Source organism: Salvelinus namaycush, chromosome 24 (assembly GCF_016432855.1).
Source record: "Salvelinus namaycush isolate Seneca chromosome 24, SaNama_1.0, whole genome shotgun sequence".
NCBI classification, from domain to species: Eukaryota; Metazoa; Chordata; class Actinopteri; order Salmoniformes; family Salmonidae; genus Salvelinus; species Salvelinus namaycush.
In genome coordinates, this window is record NC_052330.1 from 20,367,675 (window position 1) to 20,385,851 (window position 18,177).

The 18,177-nt window shown below is 44.7% G+C and overlaps 1 protein-coding gene across 1 annotated transcript in view; it reads left to right on the plus strand.

The window, feature by feature from the left end:
• Nucleotides 1–17,239, plus strand: part of utrn (utrophin) — a 253,373-nt gene extending 236,134 nt beyond the window's left edge. The window contains exons 71-76 of the mRNA XM_038962307.1: nt 7,456–7,617; nt 8,158–8,404; nt 11,911–11,986; nt 12,111–12,197; nt 13,823–13,848; nt 15,865–17,239. Coding sequence (XP_038818235.1) covers nt 7,456–7,617; nt 8,158–8,404; nt 11,911–11,986; nt 12,111–12,197; nt 13,823–13,848; nt 15,865–15,873 — 607 coding nt within the window. The 3' untranslated portion in view covers nt 15,874–17,239. The remainder of the gene's footprint in view (nt 1–7,455; nt 7,618–8,157; nt 8,405–11,910; nt 11,987–12,110; nt 12,198–13,822; nt 13,849–15,864) is intronic.
• The last annotated feature ends 938 nt before the right edge of the window (nt 17,240–18,177 follow it).

The following is an 18,177-nucleotide window of genomic DNA, read 5'->3' on the forward strand; positions in this document are numbered from 1 at the left end:
TAGGAACATTAGCCTGCTGGCCTTACTGGGTCTATAGGAACATCAGCCTGCTGGTCTTACTGGGTGGATAGGAACATTAGCCTGCTGGTCTTACTGAGTCTATAGGAACATCAGCCTGCTGGTCTTACTGGGTCTATAGGAACATCAGCCTGCTGGTCTTACTGGGTGGATAGGAACATTAGACTGCTGGCCTTACTGGGTCTATAGGAACATCAGCCTGCTGGTCTTACTGGGTGGATAGGAACATTAGCCTGCTGGCCTTACTGGGTCTATAGGAACATCAGCCTGCTGGTCTTACTGGGTGGATAGGAACATTAGCCTGCTGGCCTTACTGGGTCTATAGGAACATCAGCCTGCTGGTCTTACTGGGTGGATAGGAACATCAGCCTGCTGGTCTTAATGGGTGGATAGGAACATTAGCCTGCTGGCCTTACTGGGTCTATAGGAACATCAGCCTGCTGGTCTTACTGGGTGGATAGGAACATTAGCCTGCTGGTCTTACTGGGTGGATAGGAACATTAGCCTGCTGTCCTTACTGGGTGGATAGGAACATCAGCCTGCTGGTCTTACTGGGTGGATAGGAACATTAGCCTGCTGGTCTTACTGGGTGGATAGGAACATCAGCCTGCTGGTCTTACTGGGTGGATAGGAACATTAGCCTGCTGGTCTTACTGGGTGGATAGGAACATTAGCCTGCTGGTCTTACTGGGTGGATAGGAACATTAGCCTGCTGGTCTTACTGGGTGAATAGGAACATCAGCCTGCTGGCCTTACTGGGTGGATAGGAACATTAGCCTGCTGGTCTTACTGGGTGAATAGGAACATTAGCCTGCTGGTCTTACTGGGTGAATAGGAACATTAGCCTGCTGGTCTTACTGAGTCTATAGGAACATTAGCCTGCTGGTCTTACTGGGTGGATAGGAACATTAGCCTGCTGGTCTTACTGGGTGGATAGGAACATTAGCCTGCTGGTCTTACTGAGTGGATAGGAACATTAGCCTGCTGGTCTTACTGAGTGGATAGTAACATTAGCCTGCTGGCCTTACTGGGTGGATAGGAACATTAGCCTGCTGGTCTTACTGAGTGGATAGGAACATCAGCCTGCTGGTCTTACTGGGTGGATAGGAACATTAGCCTGCTGGTCTTACTGGGTGGATAGGAACATTAGCCTGCTGGTCTTACTGGGTGGATAGGAACATTAGCCTGCTGGTCTTACTGAGTGGATAGGAACATTAGCCTACTGGTCTTACTGAGTGGATAGGAACATTAGCCTGCTGGTCTTACTGAGTGGATAGTAACATTAGCCTGCTGGCCTTACTGAGTGGATAGGAACATTAGCCTGCTGGCCTTACTGAGTGGATAGGAACATTAGCCTGCTGGTCTTACTGGGTGGATAGGAACATTATCCTGCTGGTCTTACTGAGTGGATAGGAACATTAGCCTGCTGGTCTTACTGGGTGGATAGGAACATTATCCTGCTGGCCTTACTGAGTCTATAGGAACATTAGCCTGCTGGCCTTACTGGGTGGATAGGAACATTAGCCTGCTGGCCTTACTGGGTGGATAGGAACATCAGCCTGCTGGTCTTACTGAGTCTATAGGAACATTAGCCTGCTGGCCTTACTGAGTCTATAGGAACATTAGCCTGCTGGCCTTACTGGGTGGATAGGAACATTAGCCTGCTGGCCTTACTGGGTGGATAGGAACATCAGCCTGCTGGCCTTACTGAGTGGATAGGAACATCAGCCTGCTGGCCTTACTGAGTGGATAGGAACATTAGCCTGCTGGCCTTACTGAGTGGATAGGAACATTAGCCTGCTGTCCTTACTGGGTGGATAGGAACATTAGCCTGCTGGCCTTACTGGGTGGATAGGAACATTAGCCTGCTGGCCTTACTGAGTGGATAGGAACATTAGCCTGCTGGCCTTACTGGGTGGATAGGAACATTAGCCTGCTGGCCTTACTGGGTGGATAGGAACATTAGCCTGCTGGTCTTACTGGGTCTATAGGAACATTAGCCTGCTGGTCTTACTGGGTGGATAGGAACATTAGCCTGCTGGCCTTACTGGGTGGATAGGAACATTAGCCTGCTGGCCTTACTGGGTGGATAGGAACATTAGCCTGCTGGCCTTACTGGGTGGATAGGAACATTAGCCTGCTGGCCTTACTGGGTGGATAGGAACATTAGCCTGCTGGTCTTACTGAGTGGATAGGAACATTAGCCTACTGGTCTTACTTAGTGGATAGGAACATTAGCCTGCTGGCCTTACTGGGTCTATAGGAACATTAGCCTGCTGGCCTTACTGGGTCTATAGGAACATTAGCCTGCTGGCCTTACTGGGTCTATAGGAACATTAGCCTGCTGGCCTTACTGGGTGGATAGGAACATTAGCCTGCTGGCCTTACTGGGTCTATAGGAACATTAGCCTGCTGGCCTTACTGGGTGGATAGGAACATTAGCCTGCTGGCCTTACTGAGTGGATAGGAACATTAGCCTGCTGGTCTTACTGAGTGGATAGGAACATCAGCCTGCTGGCCTTACTGGGTGGATAGGAACATTAGCCTGCTGGCCTTACTGGGTGGATAGGAACATTAGCCTGCTGGCCTTACTGGGTGGATAGGAACATTAGCCTGCTGGCCTTACTGGGTGGATAGGAACATTAGCCTGCTGGCCTTACTGGGTGGATAGGAACATTAGCCTGCTGGTCTTACTGAGTGGATAGGAACATTAGCCTACTGGTCTTACTGAGTGGATAGGAACATTAGCCTGCTGGTCTTACTGAGTGGATAGTAACATTAGCCTGCTGGCCTTACTGAGTCTATAGGAACATTAGCCTACTGGTCTTACTGAGTGGATAGGAACATCAGACTACTGGTCTTACTGAGTGGATAGTAACATTAGCCTGCTGGTCTTACTGGGTGGATAGGAACATCAGCCTGCTGGCCTTACTGAGTGGATAGGAACATTAGCCTGCTGGCCTTACTGAGTGGATAGGAACATTAGCCTGCTGGCCTTACTGAGTGGATAGGAACATTAGCCTGCTGGTCTTACTGGGTGGATAGGAACATCAGCCTGCTGGCCTTACTGAGTGGATAGGAACATTAGCCTGCTGGTCTTACTGGGTGGATAGGAACATTAGCCTGCTGGTCTTACTGAGTCTATAGGAACATTAGCCTGCTGGCCTTACTGGGTGGATAGGAACATTAGCCTGCTGGCCTTACTGGGTGGATAGGAACATTAGCCTGCTGGTCTTACTGAGTGGATAGGAACATTAGCCTGCTGGCCTTACTGGGTCTATAGGAACATCAGCCTGCTGGCCTTACTGGGTCTATAGGAACATCAGCCTGCTGGCCTTACTGGGTGGATAGGAACATTAGCCTGCTGGCCTTACTGGGTGGATAGGAACATTACCCTGCTGGTCTTACTGGGTGGATAGGAACATTAGCCTGCTGGTCTTACTGGGTGGATAGGAACATTAGCCTGCTGGTCTTACTGGGTCTATAGGAACATCAGCCTGCTGGTCTTACTGGGTGGATAGGAACATTAGCCTGCTGGCCTTACTGGGTGGATAGGAACATTAGCCTGCTGGCCTTACTGAGTCTATAGGAACATTAGCCTGCTGGCCTTACTGGGTGGATAGGAACATCAGCCTGCTGGCCTTACTGAGTCTATAGGAACATTAGCCTGCTGGCCTTACTGGGTGGATAGGAACATCAGCCTGCTGGCCTTACTGGGTGGATAGGAACATTAGCCTGCTGGTCTTACTGGGTCTATAGGAACATCAGCCTGCTGGCCTTACTGGGTCTATAGGAACATTAGCCTGCTGGTCTTACTGGGTCTATAGGAACATCAGCCTGCTGGTCTTACTGAGTCTATAGGAACATCAGCCTGCTGGCCTTACTGGGTCTATAGGAACATCAGCCTGCTGGTCTTACTGAGTCTATAGGAACATCAGCCTGCTGGCCTTACTGGGTCTATAGGAACATTAGCCTGCTGGTCTTACTGGGTCTATAGGAACATTAGCCTGCTGGTCTTACTGGGTGGATAGGAACATTAGCCTGCTGGCCTTACTGGGTGGATAGTAACATTAGCCTGCTGGTCTTACTGGGTGGATAGGAACATCAGCCTGCGGGCCTTACTGGGTCGATAGGAACATCAGCCCAAGCTATTTAGGAGCGATATCACACATTGCACAAATGATTGTCTAGTTGTGTTTTTTCTGCTGAGGGGTGCCCTATACCTGCGCCCAGAGGGGAGTTGTTCAAAGTCCGGGTACAGGGGATGGCTTGGGTCTAAAATGATTTTGTGAGCCTTGCTGAGGGCCCTGACCTTAAAGATCTCATCCAGGCCTGTGTGTTTGACTCCAAGTACCTTGCATGCTGTGGTGATAATCCTTCTCAGCATATTTCTCTGGGTGACAGTGGCATTGCCAAACCAACAAAGAATACTAGTACAGTCAGCGGCAGTCCTGTGGGCAAAAACAGCTAGTTGATGAGAGAGTTCGAAGGAGAATGGCAAGAATTGTGCAAGCTAATAGGCAGGCCACAAACACACAAATAACACTGTGCAGTATAACAGCAGTTTGCAGAATGGCATCTCAGAATGCACAATTCGGCGATCCTTGTTATAGATGAGCAATTGCAGGCTCCAGTGGACACGTGATCACCAACACTGGAGAATGGAGGAGTGGAAAAACATTGCTTGGAACATGACAGTGAGTTCACTGAGTGGCCTAGTCAGTTCCCAGACCTCAACCCAATAGAGCATCTTTGGGATGAGATGGAACAGGCTGTACGCAGCATGACTGTACTGCCGTCCAATCTGCAGACACTGCGTGATGTCATCGTATCAGCATGGACCAACATCCCTGTGGAACGTTTCTGACAGCTTGTAGAATACCCAGGAGAATTCAGGCTGTTCTGGAGGCAAAGCAGGGTCCGACCTGGTACTAGATGGGTGTACCTAATAAAATGGCCGGTGTATAATGTCGAGATGTTTATCTCCTCTTCACCTGGCTCTTATGTCATTATCTACGTCTCAGTGATTTCAGACAAGACACTCATTTTATAAGGAAAGAAGATTGATAGATAACATGTCTTTGAGATGAGAAGGGTGTTTGTCAGGCGTGTGTGTGCTTGCATGTGTGTATGGGTGTGAAGCTCTGTGTGGTGGAGTGAGCACTAATGGAAGCATCGATCACGCGGTACAGAAGGAGGACAAACTGAATTTCTATTAAACTTCATAGTTTTATAGCTTCATAGCGCATTCCATTCCTACACAAGATCACAGCTCTTAGCCTTGAGGCAGACAGCCGTCACACTGACTGACAAGTTGGACTCTTTATCTGTAGAATATCATGGAGAACCTGAATACCTGTACGGCTGTGATATTTCAGTCACATTTCTTGGCTCTTGTTTATAACATTTCAATAGTGGTAAGGAGGAGGAGTCTACCGGATCTGGAAGCGACTTCGCCATTCATTTTCTTGATTCAGGTTCACTCAAACTTCGTTTTAATCTTTGTTTGACTATTGACAGTTACAGCTGATTTCCGGATTGTATAAATCGATTTGCTCTCTGAATTGTTTAATCAAACTTTTTGCCGCCAGCTCCTAATATCAAGGCATAAAAACTCAAATTTGTCTCCTGAGCTTACATGCGCGTTAGGCCTGAGCTTGTTTTCCCTGGGTAAACTAGCTGGCTAGCTGAACTATGCTAGTTTTCGTCCTCATTGCCAAACTTCATAAATACTGCACAACTCCTTTGCTAGTAATACAATAATGTAACTAAGAAATTAGCTGGAAACAAAATGTAAAATTATTTATTGTTTTGTTGAATATTCATGACTGAATCGAGATATCTGTCGTAAGACGATGGTGCTGAAGGATATCACTACTTCAGTTTTGAGGTCCACCAACGTTGTTGGTGTAAGATTAGCTGAACGTTTCTGACAGGTCTTGGAACTGTGACAACGGGCAGCCTCTCACCGCTTGGATCAATGGGATATGTAGTGATTTTACCAACACAGACAGATATGTACACAGTCTTGTGCCTTTTAACCGTTTTTAAACTGGCTATCGTATTTGTTGATTAAATCTGACTTCATTAATATAGTGAGTTATCCAGGAATTTCACAAGTTAATTGACATTCGAAAACTTGAGAAAATGGCAACTTTACAAAGCGCCAATGGCTACAATAAATGGCTAAATTACTTCCAGACAGGAAGGATCCACGGAGCTCCTTCGCCTCCTCACCTCTCTATACTCTATCCCATTGGCAGAGGTTTTTAGCCATAATTCTCCAAGAATAAGAGTCCTCGTACTTGCCAACACAATAGATCCGCCTGTGAAACAAAACATGTTTCGTCCAGAAATCTTTTCATATACTAAACACTCTGAATATGCATGTAATGTTAATGAGGACCTGAATACTTGGGTCATTTATGAAATGCTGTGTCTGGGTTCTGTAATGGGTCTCCTGGGGGCCGTACATTAGGAGTTAGAAGCTGTGTTAGCCAGATGGTGTTTGGTAGCCTAGCTTAGCCTAGCCATGCTAATGACGCAGTTAGTGCTCCAAGCCATGGCCCTGGCCTTGCCATAGACTTTAAAAAAGCTAACTAGCTAGCCAAACCACAGAATGAAAACTGGATTGACAATAGACATTGTGCATGGATGGATAAATGTATCCAAGGAGAGCCAACATGGCATCCAGTTTCAATTAAAACCACTGCTTTCAGCTTGGCCAAATGGAAACGGTCTCTCTGGCTGTCAGTGTGGCTCTGGCGATGGATGGCACTTCCTGTGGTAATGGACAGGGGGCTGAGTAATCCTACCCCTCCGTACGTGTGTGTGCACACGCGCATGTGTGATGGTTTGTGATAGTTTAATCCCTATAATCCCTGGGGCTCTCTGTGTGTGTGTGTGTGTGTGTGTGTGTGTGTGTGTGTGTGTGTGTGTGTGTGTGTGTGTGTGTGTGTGTGTGTGTGTGTGTGTGTGTGTGTGTGTGTGTGTGTGTGTGTGTTAGAGTGAAGGTGACAGCTGTGGTTTAGCAAGACCTGCCTACCGCATCTCAGATCCTCCAAATATGACACAGAGAAACTTGGAGCCATCATTCTCTCTTTCACCCCCTCTCTCCCCATCTGTCTTCTTCCTCCCCCTTCTCTCTCCCTCTCTATCTCTGTCATGTGGTTATCTGATGGTTGAGATCAACAGATCTGTGTTGTAGGGAGGATCTACAGCTCCCAGCCATACAGTACAGTCCTGCAACAGCCAAAGCTGAAGTTAAAACCACCGAGTCTGTTTAATGGAAAGACAATCAAGATGGACAACAAAGCTCTTTGAACTTAAACTTTGACCGAGGTGGAGCAGGCTCTCGCGCAATGTATCTAATATAATGAAGCTCTTTAAGAATGACAACAAAAGTTATTTAGTTCATTTGTATATATTTTCCCATAGGGACGATGAGCATGCTCTGATCCTGCAGTACTGCCAGACCCTGGGGGGGGAGGGGTCTCCCTGCAGCCAGCCCCAGAGCCCCGCCCAGATCCTACAGGCCGTGGAGAGGGAGGAGCATGGGGAGCTGGAGCGAATCATCCAGCGCCTGGAGGATGAGCAGAGGTACGCGATAGGTCAGCAGAGTAGTCTGTCAAATGTCAGCGCTACTGTGTTCTGCCCACTTACTAAAAGTGATGCTCAGCACACACACACACTGTCTCATTCAGCTCTCGCTCCCCCCCCCCCTTCATCTCTCTCTCCCTCTACCTCTGCCTCTTTGATTGGTGGATAGAGGTAGTGTAAGGACAATGGTGACTGTGCACGCACTCTATTATTCTTGGAGCTGCTGTGTCTCTGTCTGAGGCAGTGGCTGTATCTGAGTGGTTTAGCTCTGCTCAGTCTTCTTTATGAGCCAGGCTATAAACGCCAGCTGAAGTACCACAGTCAGTCTGGAGCCAACAGCTCTATACAGTTGTAAACAGAGACGGACACAGGCCAGGACCTCTCTGTACAGTGGCTTTACATAGGATTGTACTGAGGGGGGGGGGGGGGGGGGTTTAGTAGTGCTGTTGGGCTCATATTATATGTGCAGCAATGATTGTGTGGCGTGTGTGTGTCTGACTTCTGCATCTCCCTAACCCCATCTCTGGGTGTCTCCCCCAGGACCCTGAAAAGGGAGTATGAACAGCTGAAGGAGCAGCACGGGGACCAGCGGGGGCCTGGGTCTGTGGGGCATTGGGACCCTGAGGGGTCCTCTCACCCCGGGGGTCCTGGTGAGGCTGACCTGCTGGCTGAGGCCAAACTGCTCCGGCAGCACAAGAGCCGTCTGGAGGACCGCATGCACAAACTGGAGGAGCACAACAAGCAGCTGGAGTCCCAGCTCCACCGGCTCAGACAACTACTGCACCAGGTGGGCCACAAATAGAGGGACACGTACAGCACACACACACACACTCACACACTCACACTCACACACATACTCACACTCCACCTCGGACAGCAAGCCACTTCAACAGATGTCTTAACACACACACACACACACACACACACACACACACACACACACACACACACACACACACACACACACACACACACACACACACACATATGCATGTTCCACCTGTGGAATGACTTCTATTTTACTGATCACACAACAACAACAGCCCTTGAAAGTGTCCTTGTTTGTATCATAACTCATTCCTCTAAAGTTAGAATCTGATCACAGTGATTTGTCTGCCATTAAAATCCTTGGGCGGGCCGCCTGTTTCTAGAAATACATTTTCGGGATGGAAAAATGCTTTCATTGTAAACTTAAATGACTAAAACCAGATAGAAAGTATGTACAGTAGAACATTTTATGAACCAATATATTTTTTTATAATTGAGAACTAACAATTACCAAAATAAAAACTAGACAGACGGTCATGGAGAATAAGAAAAACAATGAATTTAGCCATATAGATTTGATTATATTTGAGCAAAAGAACACAGCATTAGCCACAGCAAAATGCATGGAATTGCAGGAAAATAGCTGTAAAAATGAAACAATTTCTCTCAGCTCCATAGAGAAATGTGTAGAATTGCAGGAAATTGTCTTAAATATGAAAACATTGCCACGCCCACCACCTAAGCCCCTTGTTGATGTAGAAAGAACCCTGTATTGTGAGTATTCTTCCCAGGGCTACGAAGCACACCCTACCCAGTAACCCAATCCATCTCTGCTATGTTTATGCGTCTCCTGATCACTCAATAAGTTTAGATGACTTTTTAGCTGTGTGGAAATAAAAGCCAACCAACCGAACAGAGTCAGTCAGAGTTGGTAAACAGTATTGACTCAGGTCTCTGGAGCTGGAGGCTGCGGTGGATAATCAGGATTCTTAAAGCAGTACTTGGAGTTAAATCATATCCAGGTTTATTTCCCTGTTCGTTACATATTTAAAACTTGGGGAAAATGGAATGGGAACAATAATATAAATCCAAGTGGCATTCTCTCACCCTGCAGGCCTGTTCCTGCCCAAAACATTCTGCTCAGTTAGCCTCACAGGTGTGTGGAATCTGCTCATTATGAGTGCTGTTGGGTGCGGCCCGGCTGTAGTGGCGCTCGCCACTGCCATGGTGCTGACCCGTTATCGCTGTTCTCCCACGCTGACTAATGCTAGTTATCCACAGCTCACAGGTTAACATAACATTCCTTCATTTAGTTACAACAGAGGCAGAGCATTAGGCAACCTCAGCCTGGGGAAGATAACGTGACTGCTGATTCTTAGGGGATAAAGGGCTCATGTTAAACCTTGCAAGACACACACACACCATTTCTTCCAGAGTCCTGAGCTAACCAGATTCTGACTATATGATGGGAGAAACAAATCCAATCTACAGGGATAAATTAGAGTGAGTAATCCTACAAACGTGCTCTGACATTCACAGAAGAGATTTTCATATTTTCAGCCCAGCATTGTCAGTTTATGGCCAAACAAATGTGTTGTCTAGGTTCATCACAACGAGGACATCTATAGTTTTACAATATTACAACTTAGTGTAGTAGTATTGAAGGGAATTCTCTTAACTCCGAATCAATTGTAATCAAATCTAATCAAATTGTATTTGTCACATGAGCCGAATACAACAGGTGTAGACCTTACCGTGAAATGCTGATTTACAAGCCCTTAACCAACAATGCAGTTTTAAGAAAAATAAGAGTTAAGAAAATATTTTCTAAATAAACGAAACTAAAAAAAAAAAATGTTTTAACGAGTAGCATTAAAATAACAATAACAAGGCTATATACAGGGGTTAGGGTGCAGAGTCAATGTACGGGTTAGTCGAGGTAATTGAGGTAATATGTGTATATGTATAGGTAGTTGTAAAGTGACTATGCATAGATAATTAACAGTAGCAGCAGTGTAAAAACAAAAGTGGGGTGGCAATGCAAATAATCTGGGAAGCCATTTGACTAGCTGTTCAACAGTCTTATAGCTTGTGGGTAGAAGTTGTTAAGAAGGCTTTTTGACCTAAACTTGGCGCTCCAGTACCGCTTGCCGTGCGTTAGAAGAGAGAACAGTCTATGTCTAGGGTGGCTGGAGTCTTTGGCAATTTTTAAGGCCTTCCTCTGACATTGCCTGGTGTAGAGGTCCTGGATGGCCCCAGTGATGTACTGGGCAGTACGCACTACCCTCTGTAGTGACTTGTGGTCGGAGGCTGAACAGTTGCCATACCAGGCAGTGATACAACCAGTCAGGATGCTCTCGATGTTGCAGCTGTAGAACGTTTTGAGGATCTGAGGACCCATGCCAAATCTTTTCAGTCTCCTGAGGGGGAATAGGTTTTGTCGTTCCCTCTTCACAACTGTCTTGGTGTGTTTGGACCATGTTAGTTTGTTGGTGATGTGGACACCAAGGAACTTGAAGCTCTCGACCTGCTCCACTACAGCCCGTCGATGAGAATGGGGGTGTACTCGGCCCTCCTTTTCCTGTAGTCCACGATCATCTCATATGTCTTGATCACATTGAGGGAGAGGTTGTTGTCCTGGCACTACACTGCCAGGTCACTGACTTCCTCCCTATAGGCTGTCTCATTGGTGTCGGTGATCAGGCCTACCACCGTTGTGTCGTCGGCAAACTTAATGATGGTGGTTATCAATGATAAATTATGTATTTTGTGTTGTTGCAATATTTATTAGAGAGCTGTTGTGCAGCTCTGTGCAGTCAGTACTATTCTAAGTGAGCCCTGAAGACGTTGTGAGAATGCTCTGGAGACATTTCCATCACATTAACCTTTACTACAGCTGGGGGCAGGAGAGGAGGAAGGAGAGAAGAGAGGGTCGGGATAGGCAGGGAGGATGCATTGATTCCGTCTCTGGAAAGCTAAGGGGCATGTTGGACTTGATAGTAAATGTCAGTGGACATCAGGTGGCCTATTCTGTAGATCTCAGGCGTGTGCGTGCGTGCGTGCGTGCGTGCGTGCGTGTGTGTGTGTGCGCCCTTTTTCATGAATGAAAGTCAAGAAATGAAACAAACACGTTGCCAAACCCTTAGAGATTCATCTGAACTCAGACGGGGAGTGACTGACACATTTGGAAGAGGGCTATAGACACATATAAATATCAGTACACGTGATGACAGGTCTTTCATCCAGCCCCATCGAGTCACACTGTGTGCTATTCCCTTGTTTGGGACTGATGATTCATATGTAGTTGGTTTGAAGTCGTCACCAGTGAAGTATGCCACTATGAATAATGAAGAGTGTGCACTATGTTTTAGTAATGATGCTTGTCCTTGTCTCTCTCCCTCCCTCTTTCACTCCTATATTTTTTACTTTTCTTTCTGTCTTTCTTCTTGTGTTTCTCTCCTTTCTTCTCTTCACCTCTTCTTGTCTTACTTGATCCTCGTTCATCCTCTTCTTTCCCTCTCTCAGCCGGAGATGGACTCCAGGGTGAATGGAGTGTCGTCCCCCAGCATGCAAGAACGAGGGGCCCTCACCGAACACACAGGTCGGTTCAACACACACACACACACACACACACACACACACACACACACACACACACACACACACACACACACACACACACACACACACACAGTGTGCTAAACTGGTGTGTGTGTGTGTTTCAGATGAGCTGTTGGACCACCCACACAACCGCAGCTCTGACCTGGCAGACATCATGGAACAGATAAACCATACCTTCCCTGCATGCAGTCGTAAGTCCTCTCCTTTACCTCAAACACTTCCTCCCTCTCCTCCCATCTTCCCTCTGTTTACCTCTTCCATTCTCCTTGCCTCCTCTCACTCACTATCTCTCGCTGTCTTCTCTCATTCTGTCTTTCATTCCTCTTTCTCTTCTTCCTCTGCCTGTTGTTTTCTCATCCTCTCCATCCTCCTCCTCTCTACCTCACCTTTCTTCTACTGCTCCTCCTCCCCTCCCCTCTCTATTCCATCCCCACTCTTTCTCTCACTCACTCACCACTTAGCTAGTGTGTGTGTGGGTGGTAGTGTTCGGGCTGGAGCAGATTCTATTTTTCACACTAAAATAGCTGCCGTCTGTCCCTTTGAGGTTCACTACTCTCCACTTTAATTCAGCAGTCATGTCTTTGGAGCTGAAAATAAAAAGTATGCTATGTCATCTTCTCTGTTTAGATGCAATATTTATCATGTGCAATGTGACTGCAGTGAGGAGAGAAGTTAGAAACACTCTCACACAGTCAACTTATACATAACGCCTAGAGTTTCTTCTGGCCATGTGACCTGGCCCTAGGTATCCAGTAAAATTGAGGAAGAAATACACTCCATGGGTATCATAGAATGAGACAAAAAGTGTTGGATTAGTGAATTACCTCAGTGACTTTAAATTGCATTTTGAATGAGTCGAAAATCTATCTGGAGTTTAGTTAAAAATCTATTATAATCTAGAGGCTGCTGCGGGGCTATCAATACCGGTTTACTGCTCACCTGGCGGGCATAACGGCTCAACGATCTCAACATCCATCTCAACAACACTCAACAAAAGATAATACTTAGTTTATGACTGTGTGTGTAGGGGGGGTCCATATGCATCTGAACTTAGGCTTCAACCAATCAGTTTTGATGCATGGAGTAAGGTTGCAAAGGGAGGGAATATTACTGAAAACTTTGCAAGTTTTACCAGTAAACTACCTGAAATGTGGTATCTTTCAAGGATTTGATGTAATCTATCACACGACATCTAGTGGTCCTTTAGGGTACTTCAGATTATCACAGGTGTCTGTAATTATCTCTGGCCCTACTGTATGTGTGGCCTTATCACATAGAAAATAAAATAAAAAAATAGAATGACAAAGCTGTAAAACATTATCATAACTATAAACCATCAACTTAACGAATAACATGAAATATCCTTTATATATTTTATAGACACTATTTCTCTATGTCAATATGTATTTGTTGTCAATGTTTTGGCATCAAACTGGTGGCAGTTGTGAAAAAAGGCAATAGTTGGACGAGTTGCAGAGGTAACTGGTAATAATGAAACATTTGTGTATGCTTTTTCATTAATTAGGCTATTTTCTCTTGAACCGTGAGGTCTATTTACTAGAAACTCATGGACAATATGGAGACCGATATAACAAAAATTATGTATGGAGACCTACAGTATATATGAATAAATGTTTTTCAAGTATAAGTTACCAAAGTTACAATAGATTGCCATAGATGTTCTGTTAATTACTCAAATTACTGAAGATTCCGGTAACTTTAGTAAACTACTGGTAGCTTTGCAACCCTAGCATGGAGGTTACAAAGAGTCAATATTGTGTTTTTTCTCACAAAGTTGTTTCTGTTTCACTTGTAGCTTCAAGCCTCTCCTCGAGACCACAGGTAAGCTATATTTCTCATCCACCTGCATATTACCTGTTTCATTCAGGAGCTGATAAGAGGAAATTAGCTGGAGCTCATCTCGTGAAGGCTGAATGAGTGCAAATGAGAAAAACAGGTATACTGTTGCTAGTTACTTGGCAGGCAGTCCAACTGGTCAAAGAACTGAATGTGTAAGAGATTCAGCCACTCTCTGGAGGAAAATGGCAGTTTGGTGCTTATCAAGGGGTGTAGATGAGGAGAGAGAGCAACAAAACAGTGTGGAACATGCACACATACACACACACACACAACACACTCACAGAAAATAAAATAGATCAATGGGGTCTCCTTCACCTATGTTGTAAATGGAGGCAGAGATGGATTCTGAAGCTCAGTAGAATAGCAGCAAAGGTTGTTGACAGTGACCTGCTCTTAGTCTAATTTCTGTTTAGTCTGCTCTTTCTCTCTCTCTCTCTCTCTCTTTCTCTCTCTTTCTCTCTCACTTCTAAACATCTCAGCCATTCTCCACTCTCCCCATTGCCTTTACAAGCCAGTTAAACCATTTATTTATTACAAGTAGTATCTGGACGCTCCTTCACAGGGGCCTATTTCTTTTCCCTCCTGTTTTCTCTTCTTCTTCCCTTGACGTCCATTATGTTAGCCAGTGCTGTCTGCTTTTTTTTCTTATATTTAATTAAACCTGGGTCAGGTTTGGTATTTATGTTGTCTTCACCCGTAGTGAACACGGGGAGAAATGTGCTTAGGACCACTTTTACCACTTCTTCTTATCTCTTTTCTTCCCTTTCTTATTGAACTCCATTAATTTAGTCCTTTGTAGCTCAGTTGGTAGAGCATGGCGCTTGTAACGGCAGGGTTGTGGGTTCGATTCCCGGGACCACTCATACTGTATGGAAAATGGATGCATGCATGATTGTAAGTTGTTTTGGATACAAGCGTCTGCTAAAGGCCATATATGATGTTATATAAAGTGGTTCCTGTAGGTTGTTCTAAGCCCAGAGTGTGGTTGAATAGGTTTTGATGTCCATTCAGAAGCCAGCCTATTGTTCCAAGGAGCATAACCCGGTGTTACATTAAAGGGATACTTTGGGATTTTGGCAATGAGGCCCTTTATCTACTTCCTTGCAGTCAGATGAACTTGTGGATACCATTTGTATGTCTCTGTGTCCAGCATGAAGGAAGTTAGGGGTAGGTTCCTGAGCCAATGCTAACTTGCGTTACCCATATTCTTCCAGTCATTGTGCTATCTGCTAGCATAGATACCCATATTCTTCCAGTCATTGTGCTATCTGCTAGCATAGATACCCATAGACCCATAGATACCCATCAACTCTGGTTAGCATTGGCTCGCAAAACTACAGTACATCTAGCTTCCTTCATACTGGACACAGAGACATACTAATGGTCTCCATGAGTTCATCTGACTGCGGGGCCTCATTGCCAAAATCCCGAAGTATCCCTTTAAAAAGCATTTCCCAGAATCCTAAGTGCCCAGCTGCGTCCCTGATCTCCCCTGTCTCCTCTCTCTAAATGGTTGTGACGGGCTTGAGGGACTGCCAATCTGCCCTGATTGCATTTTCAGGAGCTTCTGATACTTTCCATTCAATATCTGCAAATGAAGAGAAATTAGTGTTGTTTACATCAAAACACAGTGGAAGATCATTATTTTCTATGCATCCCTGAACTCTCGTGCCTTGCCTATAATAGAGATAGATAACTTTGGGTGGACTAATTTAAATGCTCTACTTTTGGAAGAGTATCTACTCTACTTAATGTGCATTTTACCTTAGTGATTACCAAAAGATAAGAGGAAGACTCTATTTGGTCTTGGTATTTTACCTCAGTGATTACCCAGAGATAAGAGGAAGACCCTATTTGGTCTTGGTATTTTACCTCAGTGATTACCCAGAGATAAGAGGAAGACCTTATTTGGTCTTGCCAACTTTGTTTAGTCTGGCTAATGTGTGTGTGTGTGTAGATGTTGTAATAAATAATGTGTGTGTTTTGTGTATGTTTCAGGTGATGTGAGAGCCATCAGCAACGAGGAAGGTGTGTGTGTTTTCTGAGAGACAGAAACAATCCCAAACACACAGCTTCTATGCTTTCCCTCGCTAAACTTTTCAGAAGGACAGATGGAGAGCTAGACCCCCTAGCAAGAGACCCCCCCGGTAAAACCCAAAGACACACAGGACCGCAGAACTTTACTACTATTACCACGTCGTCGTCTTGTACTATGCAAAATGTACATTTTATTAACTGTAGATTGTACCTGGAGTCGGTTAAACATTTGTCAGTAATTTGTATGAATATGCCGATGATTATGGGGGTTCGGGGGCTTTGTATAACAACATATGTTTTTTGTGGGATTTGTTTTGTTTTTTGTTCCGCTTTCACTGGGAATCAAACTCCTCTCTGCTTCTACCCTACTACCGTCATCACGGAGGACATGGTAACTGTTTTTATATCCAATTTGGGGAAGGTGGCCCATTTTAAGATTATCGCCTCAAATGATCGTTTTAGACAATAGGCTCTGTGTCTGTCCTCAAAGCATCACATTTGTTTTGAAAATGTTTTTCCTCCCTTTAAAGCGGTATTCATGCGATTCTGTCGGCCTTGTCATGCCTGACGCAATTGCGACGTTAACGTAACCCCTTCTGTGCCTATACAGTTGTCATTCCAAGTGTGGCAGACTGATTTAACGTTGTAGTAATTAAGTTGGATTGTTGTATAAAGGAGAGGGGCAGAAACTATAAATTAATGGAACCTTAAGCTGTTCTGAAATAATCAAGTTTGTAAGAGGCCCACGGTCCATCATTGTGTAGAATAGTTTTATAAATATATGTTTAAAAAAAAAATCAGAAGAAAGCCATGATTGCCTTGCTACCTCAGACAAACACCTTTTCATTTGCGTGGTCTGTAACTTGTTTAATTTCCATTTTACTGTACTCACAACAAGAAAACAAACCTGAAAAACATTCTAAACGTGTTGCTTATAGAGGTGTACTGCGGTGGGGAGATACCCAGCAGAGTAAAATAACAGACAAAACACAAAGACATCCTATTAGTTAACTACCCATGGGTCTGTGGCCTTTCTACGTTGCCCTGAATCGGTATACTGTGTCTGGCTCTGTTGATTTCCCCCTGTCAGACCTCTAGCACTGCTCTCTCTGAGTTATGCGTTGTGTTTTGTGCTATGCTATTCTGTAAAACTTGTTAGTTTTAACAACGCTATTATAACCTCCTCCAACTATGTCCTTGGACTTATGATGATGATAATATAGTGTACCATGGCAGAACAGCGTCTTTCCTGAGGTATGTAGTATAGATTGACCACACTACATGTAATATGGCTACATACTGTATGTTTTATTCTAAATAAATTTTTATAACAACTTTTATTTCTCTGGACTCTTGCTTCAAGGACCTATTAACAATGCGTGCTTCCCCAGAATACATTGGTCTACACTACAAGCCGGCAACAGCGAAACAAGTGTGAAAAATGGCTAGATTCTTTATAGTGTTGTTTGCCGTCAAAATGTCCACCAAATGTTAAACAGTTAGGAAATCAAGTGACATTGTGAATACTGAATAGTGTCGTTAGCGTTGTTGTCAGTTTGTCACAGACAACAACCCAGTAGATATTGCCTTCTAATGTAAAGCATTCTATCACAATTCATACATTTTTAAGCAAATACATATGTTAACATATTTACCGCCCCTATTTGCAAACGTCTCATCAGGAGATAATCTCCCAGCATTCAACAGCATCCCATGGTGGCCATCCATAATGGCTAGGAAGGAAATGGTCCTCGTTATGAGCAGAAATCTACCACGTCGCCTGGCGCCCACCGCAGACTTCATCATTATTATTTATCAAAGGAATTGATTGCGCCGCGTGAGGTTCTGCCATTATAATATGTTACAAGAGGAACGGTCTGAGTGGGAAATGAGAGAACAACTGCATGATGGGAAGTAATTAGACAAGGAATCCAGCTTCCTGCCTCCCAGCCCGTGCAGTCCACAGTTATGCTGTACCACGTTACATACTTCTTTCACCAGAGTATTACTCACATCCAGAAGCATTCATCACTTATTCCCCACACCCTTTATTTAAAGAGTATTTGATATCCTATTCATGTTCATAGCCAACAACACCATAAATTAGATTTCACTTGTGAATTCATTAAAGTGGCACTGAAACTGTTCATGTATACTCATTGCTTTTTACTGTACACCAATATGTGTATCATTTTGAATAGTGAGATTAGGTTATCAATTACTCCTGTTTTACTTCTTTCCTTCCCTTCTTCCATTGAAAGGTTAGTATGATAG